The sequence below is a fragment of the Cololabis saira genome, chromosome 4, assembly GCF_033807715.1.
Source record: "Cololabis saira isolate AMF1-May2022 chromosome 4, fColSai1.1, whole genome shotgun sequence".
Lineage (NCBI taxonomy): Eukaryota > Metazoa > Chordata > Actinopteri > Beloniformes > Belonidae > Cololabis > Cololabis saira.
In genome coordinates this window covers 33,708,578-33,735,412 of record NC_084590.1, presented here as the reverse complement: position 1 = coordinate 33,735,412, position 26,835 = coordinate 33,708,578, and the positions used below count along the sequence as shown (strand labels likewise).

General features: G+C 38.9%; 1 protein-coding gene across 12 annotated transcripts; it reads right to left on the bottom strand.

Moving 5' to 3' along the window:
- On the bottom strand, positions 1-25,322 carry picalmb (phosphatidylinositol binding clathrin assembly protein b). Of its 12 annotated transcripts, none has more exons than XM_061719524.1 (24): positions 24,668-25,322; positions 16,021-16,163; positions 15,850-15,925; positions 15,644-15,746; positions 14,268-14,361; positions 13,898-14,009; positions 13,680-13,786; positions 13,525-13,566; positions 11,487-11,510; positions 10,983-11,068; positions 10,095-10,218; positions 9,871-10,022; positions 9,027-9,127; positions 8,697-8,849; positions 8,238-8,321; positions 7,126-7,218; positions 6,849-6,959; positions 5,228-5,344; positions 5,102-5,132; positions 4,906-5,005; positions 4,416-4,475; positions 3,903-4,007; positions 3,458-3,563; positions 1-1,504 (listed from the first exon to the last, which is right to left on the bottom strand). In XM_061719524.1, the coding sequence occupies exons 1-23, from the start codon at positions 24,795-24,797 to the stop codon at positions 3,471-3,473; spliced, it is 2,241 nt and encodes a 746-aa protein (XP_061575508.1). In that variant the 5' UTR covers positions 24,798-25,322; the 3' UTR covers positions 1-1,504; positions 3,458-3,470. The 12 variants fall into 12 exon arrangements, with proteins under 12 accessions (XP_061575508.1, XP_061575509.1, XP_061575510.1 ...); XM_061719525.1 differs by having other exon boundaries at positions 15,862-15,925; XM_061719526.1 differs by having other exon boundaries at positions 9,871-10,004; positions 24,668-25,321.
- Between the last annotated feature and the right edge of the window lie 1,513 nt (positions 25,323-26,835).

Below are 26,835 nucleotides of genomic sequence, written 5' to 3'. Positions count from 1 at the left end.
TTTGTGGAAGCTGCTCTTTATTTGTAAAAGAAAGAAAAAGAGTTCAGTCATTGTCTGCTACACGTTCTAATTACATAAAGAAAAGAAAAAAAAATATCTGCGGAGACAAACGCAGAGAATATCCTGAACTTAGGTAGAGTCAAATTTGATTGAATTGGTTTCATATTTCATACATCTTTCACTTCTGCACTCAAAGAACAGTCAGTGTTTATATACACGGTGCACCGATCAACAGTGCTGCTCCACTCCGCCCCGGCTCCTCGGGAGCTTTTGTACATTTAACTCGCATCAAGTCCGTGACCCTCCTTTTTGTGTGTGTGTTTTTTGTGTGTGTGTGTGTGTGTGTTGTAGTTGTTGTTGTTAAACCCCTCCTACTGCTGCGACGACTAGATGACCAGCAGGCAGACACTTCTGCACACACCCCCACCCACCCCAACACCTATGAGGAACTGCAGTGTGGAAAGATGTGTGCAACATGAAGACAACTCTTTCACATTCAGAGTAAAGGCAGCCTTGATTACAGTCAGTGAGTCAATGGCATGCCAAGCTTAAAGCAAATGGAGCCCACCACCCAGTGCGACGCTTCAGATTCGTGGATGACGTGTTTTTTTTTCAACTAGTCAGGAGACTGATCCATTGCAAAGTAAAACCCTAGGCACAGAATCGACTATATACTGTTAACTGACTCGTACTCTAACCCCTGTACGGTAAATACAATGGAGATTGTGAACCCTTTCATCTAGTAAAAAAATCTTCTTAACACAAAACTCAGAATATTTAGTGCTCTATCATTCCGCTTAATAGGTGTAATTTATATAATATCTATTTTAAACTCTACCTCTTAATGATAGTCTGAGATCCTTGTTAATGCTGAAGCACTCCCACATGTGTTCAACGTATTGTAGATTTTACATGATTTTTTTTTTTATTCCCCCAATCTTAAACCAATAATCATAAATAAATACAAACAACACACAAGGAATGTCTACTGTAAACACGGTAAAAAAGACAAAACTAAACAGGTGTAAACGTCATTAGCATCACTACTTAGTGACAGTTAAATAACCGCAGGGCATGGATGACTGATGATTGGATCAAGAAAGGGAAGGACCACTCTCCTCTTTTCCCTCCACCCCCTCCTCCTGAACATCAAAGCCAACCACAGTATCTCCAAATACATAACATTTACGATTCTCAGCACCCAAACTATCTTTACAGATTACACTGTAAAATGAATGAGTCCTCTTAAGGGGGGTTAGACGGCAGCATCACTCGATGTCTCGGACAAGTTATTACAGAATAATGGGTGTGAGCTATCGCCAAACATCATTTGGACTTGATTACCATGGTTTCTGACAGTTGTTGCACCTTGTGTTCTTGACGTGTCTGTATTTGGGGGTGCGCGGATGTTTCTCTGAAGAGTTAGACTGCAACCAGGACAAAGTTTTGCTGCTAAGTGCTTCGTCTTCTGAGAGACACTTCCTTCAAATTACATGAACTGCATCTGCAAGAAAAAACGACAGATGGAAGTCAGAGTGAGGCTGGGATATGCAATGAATGGGCAGCGTTTACAAACCAAACACAAAAGGTTAAGGCTGGAAAATGTGGCTTAAAAGCTCAGCTGCATCACAGCTATTCTGGTAAATGAGTCGTCCCACCAGAAACGCTGCAGCGCGTTTCAGAAGCATCCCCTTCCCTGACCGCCTGCCCTGCTCAAGTCATGTGTCCAGTCTATTTTGCCATTCAGATACGTCAGTTGAACACATGACAGACTGAGCTGCCAGGAAATCGGACACTAGAACGTCGAGATGGCCCCAATACCAGTTAATGGGCTCTGGGGCTTCTGTAGTAGATGACAGTGAATAATAAAGAGTTGGTTGTATGACATACTAAACTACTGAGGCCCAAACACACACACACACACACACACACACACACACAGGTGGTTCACACTCGTGCCATTAAGTTCACATGCCAAAGAGGAGCTTGAGAACTAGCCTGTTAATAATGGCGAGATCTAAAATGTCATAGAAGATCTAGTCCATTCTTAAAATAAAACATCACAGTGGGCTTGATTCTCTCAGACATTACATTAACCCATGATGGCCGAGGTGTCAAAAGAGATTTCAGCCATATACAGAAACATCTAACAGTACATTTTATTCAACACCACTTGGTATTTTTATGTGTAACAGCCAAACGGGCAGAACAAGATGTCAAATGTGTATTTAAATGAGTAGATTAACAGGATTCCAGCTTTAAAAGTTTTTGTTAAACTTGTAATCTCAGTAATTCAGCCGAGGAGCCAGCGAATGGAAGAACTGCTTCTGAATCTCTTCTGGTGGGACCTGAGGTTTGTGTCGAGATCACAGCAGAAAATTGCAGCGAAAATGGGCCGAGGCAGTCGTGCACCCTCTGGGACCGCCAGGAGGTGACTCTGACAGCATGAGCTCATGGTTGTAATAAAAAAAAAAAAAAAGGGGGGGGGATTGGGGACTGGGGAGAGTGTTACTACAATCCTGTTTCCAAAACAGCTGGATCACCACGTGAACAAAAACAGAAAGCAGTGAAGTAATTTAAGCTCAATTTTTTTTTTTTTTAATAGTTATGGATTTCTTTTTCTTTTCTTGTTTAAAAAAAATAAATAAAAAAATATATAATATAATATATATATATATATATATATATATATCTCTTCAGAAATATCAATTAAATAAAAAAAAATTAAAAAAGTTTTAGAAAGCGCCATGAGCCCTAACAGCTCGAGGACTTGTGTTTGAGTTTCTGTTTTTTTTCTTGTTAGAAATTCTTTTTCTTTTTTTTTTTTAACAACTAAAATGTAAAAAAAAAAAAAAAAAAAAAAAAAAAAAAAAAAAAAAAAATCACAATATTCTGTTTCTTTTAACATCTTACACAAAAGGGCCAACTTATTAAGAAACAGCATATTAGCTAGGCACTGCAGAATAAGAAGAAAGCCATGTTATCTGCAAGTCGCCATGGCGATAATGACATTTATACCTGCTGACATTTTGCTCTTTTGACGCCAGGCTTGATCAAGACAGCTACAAAAAATACTGAACTCTTGAATTATGAATCTGTTGCTCTATTGCAATAAACCGCATTGAACAAAATTCAGCAAACAGGCAATTATTTACATTCAGCAGCGTTTACAAGCTTCAGAGAAAACCAGTAAGCAATGATGGAAGTGGGAAAACAGGGTCAAAATGAGCCTGGCTTAACCCGTCAAAACAGGCAAGACGTCAGGGCAACGAGGGCAGATAAAAGCAACAAAAATAAAAACAAGATCAGTGGGAATTATACTGTACATGGACATTCAACATCTGATCACATGAGAGGGCATCAAGTGTTCAAATGTAAAAAAAAACAAAAAAAACATGTATTAGTGCTGGACAAGCAGCGCATGCAGATGCATCGGCAAGCAAAGAGCATGATGTACCTAAAGAGATGCTCTACAAGAAATCCTTGAGAGAGAGGTGTGCAAACGGGTCCTGTCCAGGGGCTCGGAGAGGACTCTGGCTGGAAGGACTAGAGGCTGCAGAGGGCTAACACAGGAAGTAGGAGGACCAGAGGAGAAGTCAGAGTCAGTACAGAGACTGAAGGGAGGGATGAGATTAGTTTGGAGAAGCTGTGATGTATGAAAGACGGGCTCATATAAAAAGGAGCTGTTCGGAACATGGAGTCAAAACAGGGGAGATGATAAAACAGTTTTGCCGCTTTCAGCTCCAGAGAGTGAAGGGTTCATTGTTAAAACTGTCATCATGTCTATTCACATAGACAATAAAGCTTACACAGTGACTAAGTATGGTTCACGTCACAATGGATACACCTATTTACTCAACCTGATAACTGTGCAAACAGTCGTCGAGCTGCTGTGCACCCACCTGAGCACTTGACACAGCACCAAAGGGGTTGGGTGGCCTCATCACAGGCTGGGAGTACATCATGGTGGGTGGATTCATCATCCCCATCGAGCCCATTTGTGGAGGCTGAGAAGAGATCAGAAAAGTTACTTCAGTTGCTGTAAAATGGTGCCGGCAAAACAAGTTCAATCCTTTAAAACTGAAATGCAGCTGCTTGAAATTAAGAGAAAGTAGATTAATATTCACTTTTATGACCTGACTGAACTCCTGAAACTGAAATTCAGGCACCTTCATTTTATTTATAAAACCTATAAGAATAATCACAACAGAAAAGCTTTCACTCACTTGCCCAAGTATGTTTTTTTTTTTTAATTTCTCAAATTTAAAAGACAAAAAAAAACAAAAAAAAAAACAAACATAAAAAAAAAAGGACTTATCAAATGTTGCCTGCACACTTTCAGACTAATTTTCCCCTTTAAAAGGTGAAAGCGTCCAAACGAAAGCACCGTATGCATCATCAGCCGTGACACTTACCATACCATATCCCATCATGTTTGTTGGTGTGGTGGCAGGGAAAGCCATGACTGACGGTGCCTGAATGGAGACAGTTGAGATTTTACAAGAATAAGGCAACATTATCACAGTCAGTCATCAAATCAATTCTGTTCCTCAGCATGTGACTGAACCTTTTAAAAGTTTAATAGCTATGCAAGCATAAAAAAAGGCCACAACCTACATGAAGGTAAAGGTTGTGGTCCATTTCCATAAAATCTCAAAGAGCTCTCTTACTGCTAAATCAATATTAAATAAAAATCAATAAAATCCAATGTTTAATCTCAATTAGTAAAAAAATCCTGAAGTTAAAAGCAGACATGATGAGTTGTATAATACCATTAGTCTTTTGAATGATGATTTATTATTTACAAAACCAAAATAAGGAATTAAATTTTTATTTTTTTTATGATGGGAAAACAAAACCAAAGAACAGAGTGAGCTCAACAAATGAAATGTCTGTATGCGTCACCATGGAGACAGGGTTCCAGGTCGTGGTCGGTGCTGCTTTGGGCTGCCAGTTGGTGCCACCAGTCATCCTCTTCTCCCCCGGCTGGCTCCAGTGCATGTCACTGTGGATTAACACAGCTCATGTTAGCAACAGCAGCTCTCAACTCCCCCGAAAGCACAGAGATGCTGGAGCACATGCATGACGAGCCGACGCTTACTTCTTCATCGTGCCATTTCCAATGCCGAGGTCTTACAAGAAAAAGAAAACAAATAAAAGGATTAGCTGTTTAGTCATTTTGTCGCTTTATGAATCAACTTAATAATAGTGAAGCGTCAGCACTCACTGCCGACAAGGTTGGCTAGGGAGGAGTCAAGGTCATCGGACACCAACTTCTCAGGCTGCTGACTGCACATCTGGTTGGAGCCTGCAAGAGTCGGTTTCAGGATGCTTCCACTAATATCTGACAAGACAAATGGGAAGAACTTAAAGGCAATGCTGCCAGTACTGTTGAGTCATGCATCAACACAGTACACAACAACTCAGAAGAGACCTCGCTCCAGATTTCACCACTGAAGCGACATCTGGAACGATGACTGTCAACTAGTGTCCCGATCGATCGGACCGCCCGATCGGGCCCGATCACGGCATTTTCAAAACATCGGTATTGGCCAAAAAAGTATCGGGACAAACCTAGTTATTAATGTTTTTAATATATATTAAATCGTTTTATATATCGTTGCATTTAACGTCATTTCCGGTCGGCGGCCGGAAGTGATGAAGTAAGCGAAACTAACATGGTTTACATGTTTGAATTGTGAAGTTTTATATCTGTTCATGTTCATTAAGCTGCTGTTATTCATCTCATGCCATTCAGAATGTTGCACTAAGGTTAAGCCAAAAAGTATTTTAATTTTCTTGTGTTTGTGAGTTTGACTGGATGTCATTCAACTACCTCTATTGAAGTTTAATTTATTTATTTTTGTTATTGCACTATTCTGCACTTTTTGTTTAAGGGTGCTTTCAGACCTGTGGCCCGTTTGTTTTGTTCCGATTCAGGGGCTAAATCGATACAGTTGTTCCGTTTCTCGTTTGTGGGGTTTGTGGGGTTTGTGTTCACAAGGCTGCGCAAACCCTGCCCAAATTGAACATTGTTTAATTTCACCGTGTCGCGCTGGGACGACATCTCGGCACGTCCAATAAGAGAGAAGGTGGTGGAGGCTGCACCGACACTTCTCCTTGCGCCGCGGTTGCACATACACATGAATGGAGTTGTATAGGTTGCTGTGTCGATTATGTTCTCACTACAAATAAAAAAAATGAACCGTTTCAGGTCTCGAATGGAATCGGGTGCTGTTTCAGAGCGCGATTGCTGTGTTCACATATACCAAACGTTCCGATCTTTAGGGGGAAACGCTCCCTGTTACGGAACAAACGGGACAGGTGTGAAAGCACCCTTAGTTTACAATTTCATATTTTTACATTTTGTGGCACGAGTGCTGATAAGCTTTTTTGAAATATATGTCCATGTTGTTCTCCAATGGACAAGAAAAGAAACTTGGGATAATTTAGTTTTAGTCCTTTTTTCCTTTTTTTTTTGTTGTTTTTATTCATTGCCAAAATGTATCTGATAGGGAAAAAGTATCGGATCGGGAGATACTCAAACTCAAGTGATCGGGAGCTAAAAAATCCTGATGGGGACAACCCTACTGTGAACAAATGAAATGAAGACTGCGGGAGCTACCAGGGCCATCCATCACTTTCCTAGCTCAGGCCCAGCGGGGCCACTCAGGCAGAGCATCAGCAGCAATGGCTGGACTGGTATCATGACCAGGCAACCAAATCGGGAGGCCACTTACACCAGTGCTCAGTCCTTTCAAACCACAATTAAACGCATCCCCCAAACAAAAAGACAGAATCCCAGTCTGCAGGTTCTTTAGGTCCGCTTATATAAATTAGATCCTCACCATCAGAGTTGAGGCTACTGCTGCCAGCGGCTTTGGTTCCAAAAACTGACTCAAAGTCCACTTGGAGTCCTCCTGCTGACTGTTGTGCAGGGGCCTGTGGCGTTGAGTAACCTTCAGAGAGAGATTAAGATGACAGCTGTGTTTACAGGTATGGGCCAAGCTTTCCCAAACATAAAAAGTACAAGATACTTAAAGAACAGAGAAGGAAAGACTCCACAGCGGAGCAGAAAACAGGCAGTCATCTGCTGCCGAGTGTGCTGCAGAAAGCCTTCAGTACCTCTGAATAGACCTGCTACAGAAGAGGGCTCAGTGGGGTAAGGAGCCTGATGTGGGAGGTGCTGGGCAACGGACACTGGACCACAGAAGGAGTCTGACACGCCACACGAAGCAGGAAGAGAAAGAAGATAAAGAGACGAAGAAAACAAAAAGAAAAAAGAAAAAGCACAAGGCATTTCAAGGCCAGGCCAGAGAGACGGGTGAGAATAGACAGCAGCAGCACAGGGAGGAAGAAGACTGGTAACATCTTCAAAAAGGGGCTAACTTTTTAAGGGAATTTAATAAAACAGGAAAAGAAAATACTGCAGTACAATAATATACCAACCCAAAGGGAGGGGTTAAAGGGGTCATGTGACATTTTGGTAAATTTTCTTTTGCTGAGCATTAGATCAGATCGACCGAACTCCTTTCTGCACCGTCAACTAGGGCTGAACCCAGATACTGGGGTATGCAGATATTTGTTCGAATTGTGTAACATCCAGATTACTTTAGTTTATATCATCTTTTTTTTTTTGTCCCAGCAAAACACCTGTAGACCAAGTAGGACCATACCAAAATAAATGTAATAATATGGTCCTGAACTGTTAATATGCCAATATTAAAATAAAAAATTGGTATGATTTGAATATTTTTGTGAAACACTCTTATTAATTGATTTAATAATTATATATTATATAATATAATAATAATAATTAATTAATGAATTTAACTCACTTTGCCAGTTTTCAAAATATGGTGACTAAACTAACATATCTTGTCAAAGGATTCAGATAAATGTTTATGTAAAAAGTTTTTTTTTTCCTCCCCTTTTTAAATGTTAGTTGTATGAACTGGGAGGAGAGATTCCACTTGGTGTAGCATTATAATTTTGGCTCCTCGGAGTAGTGCACAAAACTAGGAGTTTACAGGCTGCAGCCAAGAATTACAGGAGTGGTGTCGATCTTCCAAATTTACTCCAAGCAGGAAAATTACAAAGCATTTCCCAAAATATCACACTTTTCTTTTAATACTACTTCATGTCTATCATAAATATCAAAATAATGGCTCTGGGGGATTTGCATAGGACTATGTTTACCAGGAAACATAGGCTGAGATGGTGAGCCATTAGAGTACCTGAGATGGAGTGTTCTATCCGCACTGTGCGTTTGTAATTGGTTGAAACTGATGAGTTTGTGTCAATAAAGGGATTGTAACGATCTGGAGAATCAAAAATAGTGTAAGAACAGGTTTCAACTTAAAGCTCTACGGCATCTTTGCACTACAATGCAACACCAAACCGTTCAATAAAAAGAGCACGAGCAGTAGCTGCAAACTACATGGGCATATACAGCTTCTACAGTGGAATATGGCGAGCCCTGGTTGAGTTAAGAGGCTTTAAAGAAAGAAAATAAATGTATATAAATCTGAGCTTAGTATGAACAGCAGTGACAGGATGAGAAAATTTAGACATTTGCACAGACAATCAACATTCAAGCTTCAGGAGCATATTATACATGCAGGCTACTCGTGCAAATAAGGAACTACAGATATATGAGCAACAGTGACAAGCGGAGAAACAAAATGAGTTGTTACCACCAAACATTTCATGACCAGATGTCCTAGAGGAAAAGCTAACACCGTCTGAAGACACGACAGGTAAGTGAGTGGCATCGACAACGAGTTTTGAGAGGAAAGGGTTAAGGTTTGGCATGGAATCATCTCCAGCTTCAGTAGAGGTGAAAGGATCTATGCAGGCAGAGGAAAGAGAGACAGCAAAAACAAAAAAGACAGAAGAGAGTGGAGAGGAAGAGGTGAATATCAAAAGTCAGACAACAACAAGAGAAGGAGTGCATGCAGAACTGAAGTGACTGAAATCCAGAGACGAAGATGTTGGTCGGAGGCGCTGAGGACGCGGAAGTTTACCTGCCCATGCGGTCGCCACTGGAAGCCCTGTAGAGCCTGAATGCACTGTAGGTTGGAAAGTTGACTGCAGGTCAAAAAGATCACTCTCCATCTTCACTGCACTGAATACAGAAAAAGAAAAGAAACATTTCCACCCTGTTAAAAAGGTACGCTAATTTTAGAACACATTATGAAAACAGCACAACAATAACACAACTGTTCCTCCTTAAAGATAATACAAATGGCTGAGATGAGCACCAACAACCCTTTCACTTTGTTTGGGTTTGCCTGGGTCTAAATATATGACGTTCAGTGAGCAATTCAGATCTCCATGACACTAATGTGCTACAACGCCAACTCAAAGTTGAGAAATTCAGCATTAAATCATGATGCATTATAGCTGACATTTGCATGTTACTGTCACAGTTTCCCTCGTTCCAGATGTGTCCTGCAGAGGGCGACGTTTTTCCTTGCAGCAGCCCAGTGGAGGACCAGAGCTGGACATATGGGAATGGCAACAGTTCTGACGTGGGACTGTTAATATTACAATAAGACAGTCCCAACAGCGTACTGTACACAAGCTTTACTGTGTTGTACATTTTGAATACAATAATCAATTTCATTAAATGCATCTTTGTCTTCCAGTCTCCTCGTGCATTGCAATGACAAAACAACTTCAGGCAACCTACGACTGAGAACTGAATGTCCTGACTACTTTGACATGCAATGCTTTTTCAATCTACTCATACCACACCAGACAGACCAGAGTTCAGGTGTCAAGCCATGATTTGGTGTGTATTCACCAAGATTCGCCTCTAATGAAAAATCTAAAGTAAATTATTGGATCTGTAGATCTGAACTGTACCCATTAGAGCAGCTTGGTGTGGAGAAGAGGTCGATAGCTGGTGCTGTGCTGATGGTGCCCCCAGTGGTGGAGATCGGTGACGTATCAGTGGTGGCAAACGACGGCCTCTTGGACAGCTCTTTAAGCCTTTGTTCCTGAGTGAGTCGAGAGATCTAGTTCAGACACATATGTATTTATTATTGTACGTCAGATGTAAAACGTCTTTTTGTTGATTTTATGCCAACCTTGAGAGCTTTGAGTCGGGCCTGTTCCTCCTCCAGAGCTGCCTGCTTCTCCCGCTCATCCACTTTAGTGAAAGACATCCCTGTGCTGGCCAGCGACGACACTGCGTTTGATAGAGTACTGGCCCTGCAGGAAAACAGGCAGATGCAGCACAGAATATTAACAATCATTGATCACATATTAGGGCTGGGCGATATATCGAGATTTTAATATATATCGATATATTTTCAAACACGATATGGTACGAGACAATATCGTTTATATCGATTTAAAAAAAAAAAAAAAAAAAAAAAAAGTACATTTTTTTTTTATGATTTTGATATAGCTTATTTTGTGACAAATTGACTTGAGTGTTTTATTTGAGATTTGCACAAATGTTTTGTTATTTGCACAACTGTCAACCTCAGTGGAAAAGTCTCCCTGTTACTGTCTACATTGTATTAATTGCACAGTGTATTTTAATTTAATTGTTATGCAGGAAAGGGATATTTGTTTTATTTTCTTCAAGAAGCATTTTATTCTATATATGCAGGCAGTTTATTTTTATTTCATTTGTTTTATACATTTTGATATTGTGCAGACCTCTGTTAACAAAAGGTACCTGTGTGACATTTGGCACGAGGCTTTGTATTAAAACTGACTGTTATTTTAAGGCTTTGCCTCAGAAAAAAATGAAGCTAACAGAGATGCTATGCTATAATGCTTTGGGGGAAACCCCAATTATGGCACAGAAAAAATATCGATATATATCGAGTATCGCCATTCAGCTAGAAAATATCGAGATATGACTTTTGGTCCATATCGCCCAGCCCTAATCAAATATATAGATACTACAGCAGTATCTAAATTTGGGGGGGGATTCCTCAATGATGATGAAAGAATGAACATACCTGCTGGCTGCAGTGGAGTCTTTGACTTTCTTGCCCTCTAAAGAGGCCAAGTGTTGCTCCAGAGCTTCAAGAAGGCTACTGGGAGCCTGTTGTGACAGAAAACACGCATTCAGCGATGACCTGATATGTAGAAAAATATTGTGTGCAGACATTTACACCATAACAGACAGTGGTGGGGGACCAAGATTGAGCTGAAAACAACACCCCGTTGAAAACCTGAACCCTGAGGTGTAGGTAGTCAATTTATGATGATTTTTATTAAAACGTTTTGATCAAATTTGGACCATCAGTCACCCACCACTGATCAATGACTGCATTCCAGCCAAAAAGCTACTTTGAATGAAAGTAACATATGTGTGGGATGACGTACTGCACCACAGCACCTTCAACAACCCCGGCGTTGTTGAATCGGCTGTCTCTAAGCACAACAGGGCAGCCATTTTACACTAGATGAGCTAGTCTTGTTTTCACCTCAACAACACGACCTAAGTGAACAGAATTTACCACAGCGAGTGTTTTTTCCTTCAACTGTTTTTCACCACGATGTAGGAGAGACAGAGTCGGAGCAGAGGCATGCAAAAAGACAACACTGAGGCATGTCACGGTCACAGAAGAAGAGTGAAATAACAGTACTTACACAAACTGTGAACTAAAGTGGAAAGATAAGGGGAAAATACAGAATATAAAGGTGGTGACAAGTGGAAAATGCATGTAACTTGAATTCTTCAGGGTATAATATTTATGCAAAATGCAACCCTACAGGTGTGCACAACATTATGTGCAGTTTGTTACTTAATTTGGAAACAAATAATCGTCGCTGTGCAGACTTACTTAACTGACTGCAACTACAATGTAGATTTGACACCTTTATTTACTGAAGAAAGTAGAGGTAAGAAGAGTAGAGACTCAGAGTAAGGAGAGGAAGAAAAAAGGATGAGAAAAAGAAACGAGAAAAATACCTCCTCTGGCAAACATGCACCCAAGAAGGAAATCATGCAAAGTGTTATGTTTATCAAGAGCATCCGATGTTGGGTGTAACTAAGACGGTTCTGACCTGGCATTGTGGGTCCTGGGTGATCTGATCTAGGCTGCTCTAATATTCTGTACTTTTATACAGCTGAATTAGAAAGGGTTTTTTTTTTTGTTTCGAACAGCATAATAAGTCAAATTAGTGAGTAAAATAAAAATCTTTTAAGACTACAGATTAAGCAGCAGCGACTGGTTTTAAAATTGTGATGCTGTCTGATTAAAATCAGATTTGACAACATCCCTAACATACAAGACTTCCAAAGCAGGACTGCTGTGCTGAAATACTTTGCCTTGTTATGAGAGTACCCAGAGGTAGAAAAGCCTTCGCCACACCTCAGGAGGTAGTAACAGAGGTGTAAAAAAAAGGAGAGCTGACTTCTGTGTAGAAAGGAGTTACAGTTGATGCAGACAAATGTAGCACCACGTGCCCAGTATGAAATGCCAGCTGTGCATTTGTAAATATATGAACAGTCCTAGAGACGTTTAATGGGATCCTGCTGTATAGAAAACAACAACGAATGTGAGAGTTTAGCCCACAGCCAGCTCCAGCTACTCTGCTGCAGCAGTTCTGCCAACAGGGGGTGGAATTTAGCCACATTTGATAAAACATCGCCAATACATCTAACACCAGTTGTTTTGAAAATGACAAAAAAGAAAATATTCAGACAAAGTAGCCAATTTAGTCCGTTGCTGCTACCATTGGAGAAATTATAATAATTATATGATCCAAATGAACTGTTTAAATTTAACTGCGTCACACTTAGTTTGGTGCAGATTTTCTTTGCTCCGAAATACTTCAGAGCTCAGCAATATGATTTTCAGATAAAAAAAAAAGACCAGTTACAAAGATTAGCATTAGCTCACCTCTGCAAGATTAAAGACAGAATCTGAGGCCATTAAACGCTTTAGTTTTAATCCCGAACCAGACTATACAAGGCCCAGCTCTAAGCCTTCGGACAGAGTCCAAAAATCCTGTGACTCCCAGGATCGACAAGGCCTTTAGAGCTTTGGCGGCATCCTTGCAGTTGCTTTGAGCACTGCCACTGCAGGATAGGGCTGAAAAGTTTAGAGATTTGAAATTTGAACCAATTGTAACAAGCAAATCACAAAAAGGTGTCCACTATTTATACTGGTCAACATGATTATTCTGCTACCAAGAGTGCAGTGACCCTGCAACAAAAAGGCACACAAAACTAGTGCTGTTCTAGTAATATTTTTAAATCTATCATCATCTTGACTTGAAATATTACATCAGGAATCAAATTGCAATCACAATCTCTTTCAGAAATATTGCAATTAGATATTTCAACAGATTGTTTATTGGATCAACCAGGACGCATGTTAACACCAGATCTGAACAACCTCCAAGCCTACTTTAGTAATAGAAAGCGCTCAAGTGAAAAGAAGACACAGGGCAGTGAGAGCAGGAAATGAGGAAAAAAGAGAGCAAGGCAGGGCTTCCTTAAAAAAAAAAAAAAAAAAGCAAGTAATTTAGTGACTTCCGTCTGCTTACCTGTGAAAGGTCAGGGATGTCGCCTCGATCGATTCCCACCTGCTGTAAGAGGAAAAAAAATAAAACAATAAAAAAGGTCAAAATGTATTTATTGTTAATTACTGCCAAAAGACACATCTCACTCATGTCAGCAGATCTAAGTGCAATAAACTTACCTCTGCTACTTTCAGGAATTCTGATATCCGAGTCATTCGAGTGAGAAACTTCTTGTAAATGTCCAAACCTTCTTTACACTGAGTCTTCTTCATGTCAAAGTACTTCTCTATTTGGTTAAATAAATACATTAAAAAAAAAAAAGTATTATTGGAAGAGACTGACCACAAAACACCTGGACAACATTAACACAAGACAAAAAGAGCGCTGAAAGTCTTACCAAGCAGGTTGATAATGCCTTCATTATAAGCAGCAAAGAGTCTGATGGAGTCTTTAAAGAGGAGCATGAAGGCTGCATTGATGACTCCATTAGTCAGTTCGTTGGCATTGACCTGAGGAAGAGCAATCAGCCAAAACATTCATCTCAAAGCATCTTCAGACATCTGATTACACACAAAGTCTGAGCATTCAAGGTTTGAATTTATTATATTGCATGTAAATATATATATATATATATATATATATATATATATATATATATATATACACACACACACACACACACACATACATATGCAGCAACCTCAGCACAACCTGCACACTCCAGACGAACAGTTTTCAAATCATGTCGGCTGCAAGCTTAAACTTACATTAAAATCAAGAAGGGCGTCCATCTGGTTCTGTATAATGGGGATAGTCTTGAGCAGCTTCTCTGTATTCATGGTCCTCATTACACCGTCCACACTGGGTGAGACATGAGGAGAGGGGGGGGGGGGTCAGAGCGGGATAGGGGAGATCGAAAGATAAATAGTGGTGCTCTTTCACTATGATTAAAACTCCTAGTTTACATTATTAGATTGTGATTTCTTTTTATTAATATTATTCTTTAATTAGTCTGAAAACTGTTCTTAAAAATGTCAAATGCATATCAAAAAGTGTTTGCTGTAATTCCTAACAATCCCAGGTGAAATGATTAAACATTTTGTTTTTAATCAAAATCTTTAGATATTTGTTTATTAAAGATAAAAAAATAAATAAAGTAAGTAACTGTAACTGCCATGTGTTACAAAAATGTTGGCATTTCTGTGTTTTCTTATATACACTACGGGAAAAAAAATAATAAAAATCACACAAAGACAATGAGTTTAATCAACTTTGTCCCTCTACTCCACGGTTGTGTGAAAACAGGTTTTATAATAAGGCTCAACAGTTTTATCAACGGCACAACAGATATGGAAAAACTGCTGTCCAGTCAGTACAAAGAGGAAGTGATGACTGACCTGCGTACTGGAAGTGAGACAAACTATTGCCTAATGCCTAATAAAGCAAAATTGCCTAATAAAGCAGAACTGTCAAATAAAGCAGAAGGAGGCGGCTTGGAAATTTGGAGGACAAGAAAATTAAAATACAGCTTGCAGATCCCTTCCCCTCCTCCTCCTCCGCTGTGCTTCAGCTCTGCTTACAAAGCTGATCCCTGGGTTTGTTTGGTTTTTCAATTACATTAAATTGTCAAGATGAAGAAATGATCCCTTTGATGAGTGAAAATACAAATATTTTTGATTTCAAGAAACTGCACGTCTTTCATCATGAAGAGAATCGCTTGCGTTTTTACTGTTGATTAAACTAAACAAGCTATGAAGCAAGATTTCAAGATTTGCCTGAAAATAACTTCTAATTTTTTTTTCATTTATTTATTTATTTATTTATTTTTTTTAATTTGTTTAATTTACTAATTTAATTTATTTTATTTTTCCTCCCTGATTGGTTAATTCAATATATTATTTATATTTCAATTGAAAATGGTGCAAGCTAAGTGTATGTGTGTCTATGTAATGTATGTGTAAATGTTGTATGTCTGAAAAACAAAAAAAAATTACAATAAACATATTGTGAAAAAAAAAAACTAAACAAGCTATACAGAAACATCTCTAAAATCTGGGAAACCATAATCACTTAATTGAACAGCATTTATGGCCAAATAATTGCTTGAAAATAAAAAAAAAAAATAAAACTGTTAAAAACATACCCCCGCTTAACTTTTGTGAAGTCAAAGGCAACCTGTCTGTATGACACTGCTTTCTCATTCAGGTACCGACTATACCTCCGGATAAATGTAGACATGTCGTAGCCTGCAACAACAAAACGGGAGTGAAGGGAATTAAAAACATAAAAAAAAAAAAAAAAACGTTGTCACATTTTTGAATATTGTGAACAACTACCATCAAATACTACCTTGTAACCCACTTTTGTCCAAAAAATTGCTGAGGTTGAAAAGTGTATTCCTTGAAGCCAAGTACTGGACAAAACGCTACACGAGGAGGAGAGGAAAAAAAATGGTTAAAGACGACACCACAGAGGTTCTAGAGGACGAGAAGGTTAGCCAGATGTGTTTAGGCGTCTCACCTCGTTGCCGTAGACCATAAGGTGGTGTGTAGTAATGAGTGACTTGAACACCACCACCCAGCTAGTGTTGGTGGTCCTCTCAAACAGAGAGTCCGCCAGTTGGGGAATGTTCACGTTCATCTCATTGGTGCAGTGGATCAAATCTTCAAGAAGAAACAAAAACAACAATAAGGATTGAAATCATAAAGGTCCATGACAACAAAGCACCGTTGTCCAAGTCTGTACATTAGTCTCATGAACAATTATATAAAGTTGCTCAGCTCCAGTATTCCATCGTCTTAACAAGTACATTTTATAATTACGGCTGAAAAAGTACTGGGGCAGATTTATCCCAATTGTCATCACGGGTAAAATTAAAACATGATGCAGTGCATCAGTAAATAAAATAAGGAGGGAAAAGTACTGATCACGTCTTCTTATACCATTTAATTTCTGAATTTCATATGCTGTTGTCATGAATCTCAAGTTATTCAGTTTTCACTCAGGACAATGTAATGATTCACTGACTGAACATCAATTCCCTTGATTAAATTGCTGACTGAGATCAAATATTACATGAAACACAGAAATCCCATCACACAGTGGATGTGCAGGTGCTCAGACTAAATTATGAAACCACTCAAATATTACATTATTTTTGATTGTATTAGTATCAGAATATCGCCTTAACACATTACCTGTAGCAACATATCCTAATGTGTGAACATTTTATTTCCAAAGACACTAAATACTGATGCTGTTGAGCAGACAACTGCTGCTGATCAGTGAGAAAAGGAAATTAAATTAACTGTAGAGTCTAAAAACTAAAACCTGAAGTTCTACAGCTGGATTTCTTCCATTCGGTCACCTGTAAGTCACCTTAAGATATTTATTCTGTGTTCCTAATGTTGATAAACCTTTTTCAAGAATGGGGAAAGTATAATTTAATTAAACGAGACTTGTTGATCTGATCCAACATAATACCATCACTTGGCCTCAAACTTTTTAGTTAGTAATTTGATTTTGCTTGTTAATCATTAATAAATGACCCTGCAGCCATTTCCATTACTTGTCTACGGAACATTGGCTTCTTACAGTGCTTTAGTTATTACTGTACATTACATAAACATTATCTATACTCACATCATTATACACCATTTGGTCATGACATGTCATATAAAGTTTTCTTGCACTATGATCTGCTTCTATGTAGTACACTAAAAACTGTCTGGAAAAAAAAAAGTGACTTTCATTATCAGTCCAGAAACAAGGGCAAACAACCTGATGTGAGCAAGATCACCGACGTGACATTGAGCTTAGAGTCATGCACATTAGCTACGAAACTGGCCTGCAAAGTAGGGCTGGGCGATTTTGGACAAAAATAAAATCCCGATTTTTTTCTCTGAAAACCCGATTTTCGATTTCGATTTTTTTGGTAAAACTACAAAAGACTATGGAATAAATTGTTTAAAATATTTTATCTTTATTTTTAAAAGAAAAATAGCAAACAAATTTCCCTATTGGGAATGAAGTGCAATTGAAAGATACTGTAAATCCTCCTTGAGTTTAGTAAAGTGACAACATTTACAATTTTCTTGACCAAAGATGACTAGACGAGCTCTGTCTGTAATGCAGCCAGCTGCAAAAAAGGAAAATCGATTTTCCGATTTTCCTTTTTTAACATCGATTTTGATTAATAAATCCGATTTAGATTTAAAATCGATTAATCGCACAGCCCTACTGCAAAGAATTTACTGATAACACAAAATTGTAAGAGCCCTGCAGTGTAGAATCGATGTAACTATGCAATCATGAAGTTCTCCATGGAGGGAAATAAAACAAAACAGAACAAAAATCATTTGAATCCAAAAGAGTAAATCACCTATTTGTATCAGACAAACTATACAGTACATCTAAAACTCTTCCTTCCAATCGAAAAAGGAAACCTCCACTAACATAACAGCAAAGACCACATTAAGATGTTGACCGCTCATGTTCTGTCCCACTTCCTCTGGTCAGTGATCACATGTTCATTCTGCACCCGTGTGCTGTTTGAATGATACTAGCTGGAAAAAGCTGTGCTCCGTCAGTGCGGGTGACCCTGCCATTCACAGTGGTGATCAAACTGACGGGGTACAGTAAGTGGGCCTCCCTTTCTGTCCTATATTTGACTTTTTCAAAAAAGCGGGAGGGGGCTTTAAGTAGGCCAAGATAAATCTTCCAGTGAAGCAGTAGCAGCAGTTAGCATGGCTGGCTGAACCGCCCAGAGAAGAGAGTGACGGAGAGGAGCCGGGAGGAAGTGGAGGAGGAACAGTGTGACAGGAAAATGACAGCAGTGTAACATTTTAATCAGCCTGGTCAATATCCACAGTGGTCGACATTCACAATAGAAACCTGGATTCATTTACGAGACAGATTAATTCATTTAAAAGTCACGACAAAGGGCCCGATTTACTAAGATCCTAAATAAAGAGTACTAAATTGCGTGTGCACTGAAAAAGTTTGCACGTGCTGTTGTTGTGTGTTTTGCGGGTGATCAACTAAGATTGCGTGCGCAATTGATAACAGGTGCAAACAGCAGTATTTAAATGAGGTGTTGCACGTCTTATGATTTTTGGCGCAAACTTTGCGCCATGGAGAGTGGATGGAAAGCAGGATAGTCGCAAGCGCAAAATGAAATTTGACGAGTTGGAGTTAGAGATATTAGTGGAAGAGGCAAATTGTTGTGCCGTATTCAGCACCCCTGCCGTGAAAAGCACCCCCTCGTATATTCAATGATAAGTAGACCAAGAAAAAAAACAACACACTGACACTTCAATATATTTATATATACACACTCACACAAACACATACTTAGGAGTTTATATTATATATATTTACAAATATTATGGAAGACAACACCGTAAGCAGGCTATTAATTAATGACATCAATAACCATTTACCCGATTTTTGTTATCTGTGACTGTGATTGTGGGAAAGTATGACTATTGTGGAATCCATGAGCGCATTTAAACATTAATCATTAACACAAAACTGGACGCTAAACAGAACGTGACACGGAATGAGAATATCATTTTTGTCAGACGAGGGGGTGCTTTTCACGGCAGGGGTGCTGAATACGGCATAACACCGGGGTATGACAACTGCAGAACATATAGGCGCACAATAAGAAACACGTGATTTATTTATTATCACAAATAAAAAAATGAATGTGCCTCCTGTGGCAACCTTTTGCTGAATAATACTCAATTTAACATTCAAATAAAATATTTATCCTTTTGCATGTGGAGATTAGCACCTTCCTTTCGAACGTATTAAATACAGACGCAATCACAATCCCCGCAATTACTTTCAGGCTTGGTAAATCTCATTGCGCGTAGTAAATGGAGATATTTGCATCTTCCCCTCCCAGTATTTAGGATTTCTGGCGGGTACGCCCCATATTGATTATTCATCAGGGCAAAAGTACTAATTGAATTACGTGTGGTATTTAGCGCATTTGAGAGGCGCAGTCCTCTTTGCACGCTGTTAGTAGATCAGCTGGCACTTTGGTTTGCGGGTGATGTCAAGTTTGCACACGTTTTAACACACGCAAACCTTTAGTAAATCAGGCCCAAAGTGTATTGTTGGAACCTGAATGTCTATATTATGTGACTGAAATCTACATATAAAAAAAATTATCTAAATCTACTCAAACAAATGAATGTGCAAAAAAGGTTTGTTTTTATAAAATATACAATATTATTTTAATAACAAAAAACACAAAAATAGAATTTTACACCATCATAATAAGACTCCATGAGGTTGAATTATGAAAGCATCTTTGTAACTTTGATTTATCAACCTGTAGCTCTAATTATGTGGAGGTGTGGTTATCAATACTATCAAGGGCCAAAGGCGGGTATCAAATTAATTTTGCTGATCGGACTATGACTGAGTCATATGAACTTAATCTTTCATCAACAGGAAGTTTCACAATTTCATCACATTTCTAGAGTTTTTTGATTGTACTACTATAAAGTGTTTCTACGGAAGGTATGAAGGGTTTTCGTGTACATTACCTTTGTTGGCTTGGCAATAGGCTTCATATTGACACCAATAATCAATATCCTTAGTCATAGACTACGTGGTCTGCAAATCATGCCATTCCCAACTACCTCCTCCTTGTGAATTATTGAAAAAAACATTTACATTTAGAAAATAATGGGACAGTAAAAAGTAATAGAATCACTTATTTTAATTTTAACATTTATTTTAACCATTATTTCTTTTTGGATAGCAAGAATCCAAGACATTTATGATTCCTTACCCATCTATGTGCAATATTCCTCCACCCATTCATGTACATTTTTATCCTCCCATTCACTCTTTTTTTTTTAATAGTGTATATGTGTATATATATATATATATATATTTTTTTTTTTTTATTTATGTTTCCTGATTTTTCATTTTGTTGTTTACAGTACTTGTTTACATAGTATTTGCATGTGTGCACTTTTACAGAGCTGCTGCCTAATTTCATTGTACCAGTATAATGATAATAAAGGCTTTCTATTCTATTCTATTTTTTTTCCTCAATTTTATGTTTATACACACACACACCTTTTTTTACCCATTTCAAACTTAAAAAATAAAATAAAATAAATGAAAGTTTAATCCAAAAAAAGGTTTAGACATTAACTTTTAGTAATGTTGAAATTTCGTCACAATGTACTTAGAGGGAATTCTGGCAATAAGGATACGAAGCAGTGGAGCCCTTAAGGCATCTTTTTTTCTTTCAATATTTCCTCTTTTTCTCTTGAAAATATGTGTAATAGTATGGGGTTATCTTTCACACATCTTTCATTTTAAAATCCTTCAGACATTCTCTATTATGGACCGCTGCAGACAGGCCAACACAGTATCAGCCGTGCCTTTGTAATGTGTGCGAAATGTGGTTTCACACTGTCTTGTTGAAAAATGCATGAACTTCCCTGGAAATCATGTCATCTTTGAAAGCAGCATATGTTGCTCTAAAATCTCAAGTATTTTTCTGTATTAATGATGGGTTGTTCTTTCCCCCCCTTTAGGTTGAAAGTTTAAACTGTGATGGTCCATCCTACAGGCATCAGAGTCCAAAGGTGCCTCTTGACTTCAGAGGTCTAGAGGTTAATATAAAGGCCCCTTTGTTTACACAGTAAAGTTTAAAGTAGCATTTGGAAATGTAATTCCTCACTGTAGCTTTTGACAAAGGTTTCCAAATGTAATCTCTTTCCCATGTGGTTGTATCCGTCCCTGGTGAACGGCAGCTGCTTCAGTGCTCTGTGAGGGATCGGAGATAACAGGTACCCAACGCATACTTGTATCATGAACCTCTGAGCACAGAAACTGCTCCATGTTCCTTGAACTGTGTAATTATTTTATGCACAGTGAAAGGAAAAATATGTAGATCCAATGTTTCTTTGAAGAACAATGTTTTAAAATGGTTCAGTGGTTTAAAACATATTGTCAAAGGGTGGAGATCGTCTGCCAACACTCTTGTACAAAATCATGATTACCGGTGATTATCAGTCACTGATGCCAAATGTTTACGTTAAAATCGCTCGCTACCCAACTTGAAATGTGCTGCAGCCTTGAAATGCAGCAACTCATTAGGGCTTCAGCTGACTAATCTTTAGATTATTTTTACAACTTGTGGACAGGTCAATGATAAGTTCTGTTTGTAAGTGTTTGCACTTACATTAGTGCATTGCAATAACAAAGAACAAATACCGTATTTTCTGGACTATAAGCCGCACCTGTATATAAGCCGCATCCGCTCTATTTTTAAAAATATAATAAAAAAAAGATATACAAGCCGCAACTGCATACAAGCCGCAGCCGCTCTATTTAAAAAAGAAGATATTTCAGCCGCAGATATGTTGTTAGATTAGATATTTCCTACATGTACAGAAGGATTTAGAACTGTAAATGATATACATGTTTGTACCTAAATAGATCTTTCCTAACAGTGTCTTTTAACACGGCAGCAACTTTGCTGATTAAAACTTGGACAGAACCAAGAGAAAATAACCGCTATTTATCTATTTATCTGTTTGAAATCTGCTTCTACTTCTATCTGCTAAAGAAGAAGTGGTGTATTTTTCTTGTTTAGATTCTAATTCCGGTTAGAGCGCCCCGAGCAGTGGAAGAAAAATCCACAGAAAAGCCGCACCTTTGTATAAGCCGCACAGTTCAAAACCTATGAAAAAAGTAGCGGCTTATAGTCCAGAAAATACGGTAAATCTGTCTGCCCTTGATGCCAAGAGATCTGCATCATAGATTTTTCATAATCAATTTTGACAAAATTATTACCTAAATCGTGTACACCCTACAACCTATTCATATTCCCCCATCAAATTAAGTTGACAAGACAAAACCTCAAATATGTTCTCCTGAGGTGGCGCTTGTCCCTGATATACATTACTCTGTACCAGATCTTGCAGTGTATTCAAGTGTTTTTAAAGAACTTTATATTGTTTTAATACCGACTGAAATGATTGAAAGCTCAAAAGTCCCTAGTATCTAAAACAAACAAAATGTTATCTTAACTTGTGCACTCTTGATAATTTGTTTTAAACAGTTGTACATTTGGCATTTGAAAAAAAATAAATAAATAAATATGAACTCTTTATCCATCCATTTTCTATACCCGCTTTATCCCTTGCGGGGTCACGGGGGTCTGCTGGAGCCTATCCCAGCTCATTTCAGGTGAGAGGCAGGGGTTACACCCTGGACAGGTCACCAGTTCATCACAGGGCCACATATAAACACACAAACCATGCACGCTCACACCTACAGGCAATTTAGAATCACCAATTAACCTAATATGCATGTTTTTGGACTGTGGGAGGAAGCCGGAGTACCTGGAGAAAACCCACGCAAGCACGGGGAGAACATGCAAACTCCACACAGAAAGACCCCTGCCTCGAGTCGAACCGGGGACCTTCTTGCTGTGAGGCAACAGTGCTAAGCACTAAGCCACCGTGCTGCATGAACTCTTTATATACCAGCATATATTTATCCAAATAAGTCTTATCATAATGACGTCAAAACTTGGTCACTGTATCAGTTACACATGACCTTAAAAAGGTGTGGTCTACCTGTTCCAGGCCATTAAGCAGAAATGCAAATTACCATTTATACTGCCAGCAAGTGCGCATATCTACTTCTCTGTGTGCACAGGATGTGTTTGGATCTTGAAACTCTAAAGTCAATAGCTGCCATACATTTACATTCCAGTGAGCTTTGTAAAAAACAACTTTTCTCCTGTACTATTAGAATATTTAAGAAGACATCTGTGGACAAAACTATAGATTGGAGGAATCCTCTAAAGTGTCTAATTGATTTTTTCCCCCCTAGCCAAACTAGCAAAGTTAATAAAAGCAGCAAACTTGTCCTTGTTGTTCATTACTTCCTATCAAAAAGACAAGACATCCATTTCATCCTATACTAAATTATCTTAGATGTCTACACCATCAAGCTGTATCCCAAAACAAGACAACAAGGGGACGTCATGCTATTGTCTTTGCACACACACACACACACACAAGCTGTTGGCTCTTTGTGCGTCAGTCACACTGGACTCCTGGATGTCTCTGGATGAGCCAACAGTGTGTAGCTCTGCCAACTTTCACTTCTCTCCCCACAGCAGTCGCCTCAGCAGCACAACTTGTGTGGAACCTGCGACGTGAACACTTATCCAAAATATGCACCATAATTACCAATATGACCATTACACCTACAGCTGCTTCGAATCACAAAGCAGCATGATGAGCTTGCAGGAAAGAGAGATTAAACACAGGTTCAGAGTTACTGAACTTTTACCATCATGCATGGCCTCCATAAAACCACTTTTATTACTTCCCATGTGCAGAAAACTTACACCTGCACTTCAAGTACTGACAGATTGGGACTCTGATTAGGGTGTAATGTGTCTCACAAGAGGGTTTAGGCTCATATGCCTTCATGAGGGCACTTTCAGCATGTCATTTTTCACATTCAATGAAGTGTGTGTTGAAGGAAACTCCTACAGACCCCAAGACACAATCTGTCCCTACTGTCACCTTAATGTGTCTAAAAGCATCCATAAACTGCTGCTATCACGTTGCTAAATCAATTAAGCTGGATATGGGCATTCAGGGTGTGTGTGAATACAGGGAAGCCCTTGTTTAAGGGATATGCGTTTCTTTAACGTGACAATCCAAGCATATAATAGTGATTTATAGCTATGTGGGCTAAAGCTGTGAGTCAATATGAGAGCTAGCCAAGCTAACGCTGGGAAGATATGAACAAAACTCACACTGAACGTCAATTAAAAAAACTGCCAACTACTCAAAAAGGAGGTTAATAACATCTCCAAGTGCTGTGTAAACAATGCCTGTCCGTCCTCGACATGAAAACAGTATAATCTCCCAGCCTGTGCTAAATCGACGCAGACCCTTACGCCGTAGGGTTACGGCGTAGGTTACGCGGCGACGCGCTCCGTACGCCGAAACCTCTGTGTCGATTTAACGCGGAAGCATAAATCAACCTTAAGGCTGCGCGGCCTCCTAGCTTCCCCCATCGCCATAATAGCAGCACTGTTTCCACCTTTTCCGGCGGGTTCACTATCAACTATCACACACCCTTTTTTAAAACAGATACTCACAATCCAAGTGTTTCTTCTTGGGGCCCATGATTTCGTGCGTGGTGGCCTTGCAAACGGTCTTGGAGACGGCGGAGCCGGTGACGCTGTGCTGCGCCGCGGTGATCCGGTCCGTGATGCTCTGGCCCGACATCTTTATCTGACAAAAGACCGTCCAAAACCAGACTCTACACCAGCTTTTGCTGTCCCGATTGTAGCTTTTTTTTTTTTAAAAAAGGGATGAAGTGAAGTCTCCACCTCCACCGGACCAAACCCCCCTCCTTCCTTTTTCTTTTTTTTTTCCTCTTTTTTTTTTTTTTTACACCTCGGTCGGTGGGAGTAAAACAAAAAAAATATTATAATAATAAAAAAATATTATATAATAAATATAATAATAATTAAAAAAAAGAAAAAAAGTCAAAACCAGGCTATGGCGGAAGCGGAATCTGACAGCAACAAGCAAAATAATAATAAAAAAAAAATTAAAAAATATATATATGTAAATTAAGTAGACTCGGTTGTTGCGATGATCGCTTCCGTCAAAATTAGATTTTTTATTTACGGATAGTTGTTATTTTAGAAATCCGTTCGCTGACTCATCCAACCGGACCCCGGGTCTGTGTCTCGTTCTCATCCCGATGTGGCACACCGGATCCCCGCCTGCCTGGCTGCGCCGCTCCGCCTCTTCCTCCGCCTCCTCCCGCTGCCGCCGCCGTGGCTCTGTGGCTTTAAACGCTGGTTTATGGTTCCGCGTTACACCGACGCAGAACCTACGGCGTAGGGTACGCGGCGACGTTCAACTACGCCGTAGACTACGCCGTAACCTACGTGCGTCGGTGTAACGCGGAGCCATAATTCAGGCTTAAAGCGCCGTGTGTGTGTGTGAGAGAGAGAGGGAGGGAGAGGAAAAAAGACCACTGAGGAGGGGAAATGGCGGTCCTGCTAGGGCTGCCACCTTTAAGAAATAGAAATAAGGGACGCCCCATTTCAGCAGCGCAGGCACCAAAAAAAAGGGACATCCCCAAAACTTCTAAAATACATACAAATGTATTTATCTTATATATATAAAAAAAAACAAAATGCTTTGATTTAAAGTTTACAGTGCTGTAATAGCATTGAACTTGCATGACTGTAAAGACAGCCAACCAGTACTGGAGTTTAGGGGGGATGAGGGGGATGGCATCCCCCCTGAAATAAAAACAGTCAAAATCATCCCCCCCGTAAAACTGCCATCCCCCTTTCCATCCTTTATGTCATTTCATCAATGAATGTGGTTTTACTGCTATTTCAACATTTAGAGTCACCAGAAAAATAACACCAGAAAAATAACTTATTTGACCATTTTCATCTGTTTCAAGTACATTTTCACTTGAAATAAGTAGAAATATCTGCCAGTTGGACAAGATCTTCTTATTACAAGCAAAAACATCTTTTTCTACTTATTTTAAGTGAAAATCTACTTGAAACAGGTGAAAATTGTTGTTTTTTCCAGTGATGACTCTTGTTTTAAGTGTAATGAGATTTTTTTACTAAAATGAGACATTTTAACTAGAAATAGGACAAATATTCTTGTTAAGATTTTGAGTTTTTGCAGTGATCCATTTTAATTACCCTGTGAAGGACAGGAGCAAATTGATAAGTTCAGAAAACTGTTTTTTATTTTTGTGTTTTGATGTATTTGATGTAAACCCAGTGGATATTTAAAGCTTACAGAAGGCTGCATTTAACTGCTGCTATGTCATTCCTGCAGTATTTCTGCAGGTGTTTTGGTCAGTGCTATTATTTGAAATATATTTTATTATTTATAATCAGCACAATTATCTGTCCCCATATGATAAAATCCACCATCCCCCCTGATTTTTTTTTTTACAACTCGAGTACTGCAGCCAACCATACTAGCAACTGAAATAGCCTCTGCTCCTATGCTATGTATGTCCACATCAGCCAAGATGTATAATATACATACAGGTGAAGGTCGGAACATTAGAATATGGTGTAAAAGTTCATTTATATTCAACTTAAAAGGTGAAACTCATATTTTACCTAGTCTCATTACATGCAAAGCAAGATATTTTAAGCCTGTATTTGTTATAATATTGATGATTGAATTGTTTATTGATTTCATAAAACATTCTAATTTTTTTAGATTTTTTATTTTGGGGTTTTCATAAGCTGTGAGCCATAATCATCAA

Bases quoted from the DNA above. Each gene is read 5' to 3' on its own strand.
- picalmb (XM_061719524.1), bottom strand. From the start codon at position 24,797: ATGTCGGGCCAGAGCATCACGGACCGGATCACCGCGGCGCAGCACAGC. The intron at 6,960-7,125 runs GTACTGAAGGCT...CTCTCTCTGAAG, and splicing joins TGTAGCAGGTCTATTCAGAG to GTTACTCAACGCCACAGGCC. The intron at 5,345-6,848 runs GTGAGGATCTAA...TTGTCTTGTCAG, and splicing joins CAGTAGCCTCAACTCTGATG to ATATTAGTGGAAGCATCCTG.